Source organism: Colobus angolensis, unplaced genomic scaffold (assembly GCF_000951035.1).
Source record: "Colobus angolensis palliatus isolate OR3802 unplaced genomic scaffold, Cang.pa_1.0 Scaffold170, whole genome shotgun sequence".
NCBI classification, from domain to species: domain Eukaryota; kingdom Metazoa; phylum Chordata; class Mammalia; order Primates; family Cercopithecidae; genus Colobus; species Colobus angolensis.
Window position 1 is genome coordinate 2,680,106 of NW_012114822.1, and position 4,308 is coordinate 2,684,413.

Consider the following 4,308-nt stretch of genomic DNA (forward strand, 5'->3'; position numbering starts at 1 on the left):
GGAGACGGAGTCTCGCTTTGTCACTCAGGCTGGAATGCAGTGGTGTGATCTCGGCTCACTGCAACCTCTGCCCCCGGGTTCAAGCAGCTCTCCTGCCTCAGCCTCTCGAGTAGCTGGGACTACAGGCGCATGCTGCCATGGCCGACTAATTTGTATTTTAGTAGAGACGGGGTTTCACCGTGTTGCCCAGGCTGCTATCGAACCCCAGGGCTCAGGCAATCTGCCCGCCTCGGCCTCCCAAAGCGCTAGGATTACAGGCATGAGCCACTGTGCCTGGCAATTTTTTATATTTTTAGTAGAGATGGGGTTTTGTCATGTTGCCCAGGCTGGTCTTGAACTCCTGACCTCAAGCGATTGAGTGAGATTACTGGGGAACAAGACATCTCAAAGTGCCACGTCACAGATTACTTATTAATTATAGGGGAAAAAGGGACTGTACAAGATACAGAGGTCCCCAGAGGTTCCAGCATTACAGGCAAATAGCAAGAATATACAGTCAGCTCTGTGGTGTCCCTGCCTGAACACTCAGTTTGAAACTTTCTGAAGACCACCAGACGGATCCACATTGAGGAGCTCTGTGCAAGGCTGCTGGCTCAAAGGCTTAAAAAATGTCAAGGTCGGCCAGGCATGTTGGCCCATGCCTGTAATCCCAGCTCTTTGGGAGGTCAAGGCGGGCAGATTGCTTGAGCCCAGGAGTTCAAGACTAGCCTGGGCAACAGAGTGAGACCCTGTCTCTACTGAAAATAAAAAAATTAGTTGGGCGTAGTGGCATGCACCTAGTAGTCCCAGCTACTAAGGAGGCTGAGGCAGGAGGATTACTTGAGTCCAGGAGGTTGAGGTTGCAGTGAGCTGTGATCATGCCACTGTACTCCAGCCTGGGCTACAGAGTGAGACCCTGTCTTGAAGAAAAAAAACAAAGTCAATGTAATAAAAGACCACAAGAAACAAGGCCGGGTGTGGTGACTCACGCCTGTAATCCCAGCACTTTGGGAGGCCAATGCGGGCAGATCACGAGGTCAGGAGACCCAGACCATCCTGGCTAACACGGTGAAATTCCATCTCTATTAAAAATACAAAAAATTAGCCAGGCGTGGTGGGGGCACCTGTAGTCCCAGCTACTCGGGAGGCTGAGGCAGGAGAATGGTATGAACCCAGGAGGAGGAGCTTGCAGTGAGCTGAGATCGTGCCACTGCACTCCAGCCTCGGTGACAGAGTGACACTCTGTCTCAAAAAAAAACAGAAGACCACAAAAAACAAGTAAGGAGTCTAGAGTATGGTGGTCCGATCTCGGTTCACTGCAACCTCCGTCTTTTGGGTTCAAGTGATTCTCCTGCCTCAGCCTCCCAAGCAGCTGGGACTATGGGCATGCACCACCATGCTTGGCTAATTTTTTGTATTTTTGGTAGAGACGGGGTTTTGCCATGTTGGCCAGGCTGGTCTTGAACTCCTGACCTCAACCAATCCACCCACCTCGGCCTCCCAAAGTGCTGGGATTACAGGCATAAGCCACCTCATCTGGCCAGAATTCATTCTTAAAGGATAAACAGACATAACCAAATGCCACGTGTGAACTTTGATTAGTTCCTAGATGAGGAAGTATATCTGTAAGAACATTGTTTAGATACTTGGAAAAATGTCAATATAGAGTCTATATCAAGGTTCAGTTTCCCAAATGCGACAATTCTATGGGGTTTTGTAGGAAAGGTGTCTTTGTTCTTAGGCAGCACCATGGTTTCTGCCCCAGGGGAGGGGGGTGCCGAGAAGAGAATGGGAGAGAAAGCAGATGTGGCAGATACCAACAACTGGGGAGTCCAGAGGGCGTGTGCTATTCTTTTATTTTTGGTAGGTTTGAAATGTTTTAAAACAAGTCTGGGCGCAGTGGCTCATGCCTGTAATCCCAGCACTTTGGAAGGCTGAGGCAGGCGGATCACCTGAGACCAGGAGTTCGATACCAGCCTGGCCAACATGGTGAAACTCCGTCTCTACTAAAAATACAAAAGTTAGTCTGGTGTGGTGGTGTGCACCTGTAATCCCAGCTACTCAGGAGGCTGAGGCAGGAGAATCGCTTGAACCTGGGAGGTGGAGGTGCAGTGAGCCAAGATCGTGCCATTGTACACCAGCCTGGGCAACAGAGCAAGATCCCTTCTCAAAAAAAATTTAAAAAAATAAAAAGAAAAGAAATATTTTAAAACAAAACTTGGGAAAAATAGAGAGTGGGAGGAGAGAACTAGGAAGTTGTGAATACTGATACCTGTTTACAGAGTTTAGCTGTGAAGGGAAAGAAAGTCAGCCTAAGCTGGAGGGTGAGGTGAGACCTCTGTAAAATGAAGAAATGAGGCTGGGCGTGGCAGCTCACGCCTGTAATGCCAGCATTTTGGGAGGCCAAGGTGGGCGGATCACTTGAGGCCAGGAGTTTGAGACCAGCCTGGGCAACATGGTGAAACCCTATCTCTACAAAAATTACAAAAACTAGCCTGTGGTGGTGCATGCTTCTAGTCCAAGCTACTCGGGAGGCTGAGGCTAGAGGATCACTCTAGTGAGTCTGGGAAGTCAAGGCTGCAGTGAGCCATGATTGTGCCACTGCACTCCCTGTCTCAAAGAAAGGAAAGAAAAGATGGAGAAGCCGGGCACGGTGGTTCACGCCTGTAATCCCAGCACTTTGGGAGGCCGAGGCAGGCAGATCACGAGGTCAGGAGTTCAAGACCAGTCTGGCCAACATAGTGAAACCCCGTCTCTACTAAAAATACAAAAAAATGGCCGGGCACGGTGGCTCACGCCTGTAATCCCAGCACTTTGGGAGGCCGAGGCGGGTGGATCACGAGGTCAGGAGATTGAGACCATCCTGGCTAATACGGTGAAACCCCGTCTCTACTAAAAATACAAAAAACTAGCCGGGCGAGGTGGCGGGCGCCTAAAGTCCCAGCTACTCGGGAGGCTGAGGCAGGAGAATTGCGTGAATCCGGGAGGCAGAGGTTGCAGTGAGCCGAGATCAAGCCACTGCACTCCAGTCTGGGTGACAGAACGAGACTCTGTCTCAAAAAAAAGGTGGAGAAAAAATAACCACGTGTTGGTGTGCCGACGGGGGAATGATCCAGCAGAGGGGAAACTTGACGATGTGGGAGACGGGGGACTGCTGGGGGGTGTCTCCTCACCCTGGATCGAGGGATGGATCCATTAGGGAGAGCTGGCCCAGGTTGGAGCAGGGCGGTTCATTCTAAGTCCCTGCAGCCCTGAGCCGGGGTTGGGGGATGTGGTGGAGCTCGTGGACCTCCTGAAGTCTTCTGTCCCCACCCCAGGTATGTCACCACGCCGACTGCCAGCAGCTGCACCGCCGGGGACCCCTCAACCTCTGCGAGGCCTGTGACAGCAAGTTCCACAGCGCCATGCATTATGATGGGCATGTCCGCTTTGACCTTCCTCCACAAGGTGAGCACAGGCGGGAGCCACAGCTCGGGCCCCCAGAGCTCCTGTGGTCGTGTTTCAGTAACTGTTGGAACCATGCTAGGGCATCATAAGGACAAGTCGACTGTACATAATGAAACCCGAGTATGTCACGGTTCCTTTTGTTCCAAATGTTTTTTAGCAAGAGAAAAAGTCCATGACCCTTCCAGAGGCAGGCCTTTCTCTATCTGGTGCTGTGTTCTCACTGGTTCTCACCTCCCCCAGCTGCTCCTGCCCCTGGCCTGTGGCCCACACAGAGAAGGCCCCTTTCTTTCTAGTTCTGCCTGTCCTCAGGGCAGGGGACTTCTGGACAAGTCCTCCAAGCCAGGCTGTGGGCCTAGCAGAGGCAGTGTGGAGTGGGGTGATCAGGTCAGGAGGCACTTGTAGCAGGAAATAAGAAATTCCTCTTGCTGAGCAGGGACCCAGCTCAGGCCCACCGTCAACTGCCTGTGGAGGGGTGACTTGCAGGCACCCAGGCCTGGTGAGAAATGCCAACCCCTGTGTCCTTTCCCAGCTGATCAGAGGAACAAAAGGATTCTTCTGGTTGGGCACGGTGGCTCATGTCTGGCATAAAAAAATACAAAAATTAGCCAGGTGTGGTGGCTCCGTCTTGTGGTCCCAGCTACTTGGAGGCTGAGGTGGAAGGATTGCTTGAACCCAGACAATGGAGGCTCCAGTGAGCCATGATCGTGCCACTGCACTCCAGCCTGAGCGATGGAGGGAGACCCTGTCTTAAAAAACAATAAACAAGCGGCCGGGCGCGGTGGCTCCAGCCTGTAATCCCAGCACTTTGGGAGGCCGAGACGGGCGGATCACGAGGTCAGGAGATCGAGACCATCCTGGCTAATACGGTGAAACCCCGTCTCT

General features: G+C 52.1%; 1 protein-coding gene across 2 annotated transcripts in view; it reads left to right on the top strand.

Annotated features, from left to right (window-relative positions):
- Positions 1 to 4,308, top strand: part of PLEKHG5 (pleckstrin homology domain containing, family G (with RhoGef domain) member 5) — a 54,478-nt gene that overhangs the window by 41,103 nt on the left and 9,067 nt on the right. For both annotated transcript variants that reach the window (XM_011938269.1, XM_011938270.1), the window contains one exon: positions 3,297 to 3,426. In XM_011938269.1, coding sequence (XP_011793659.1) covers positions 3,297 to 3,426 — 130 coding nt within the window. The remainder of the gene's footprint in view (positions 1 to 3,296; positions 3,427 to 4,308) is intronic.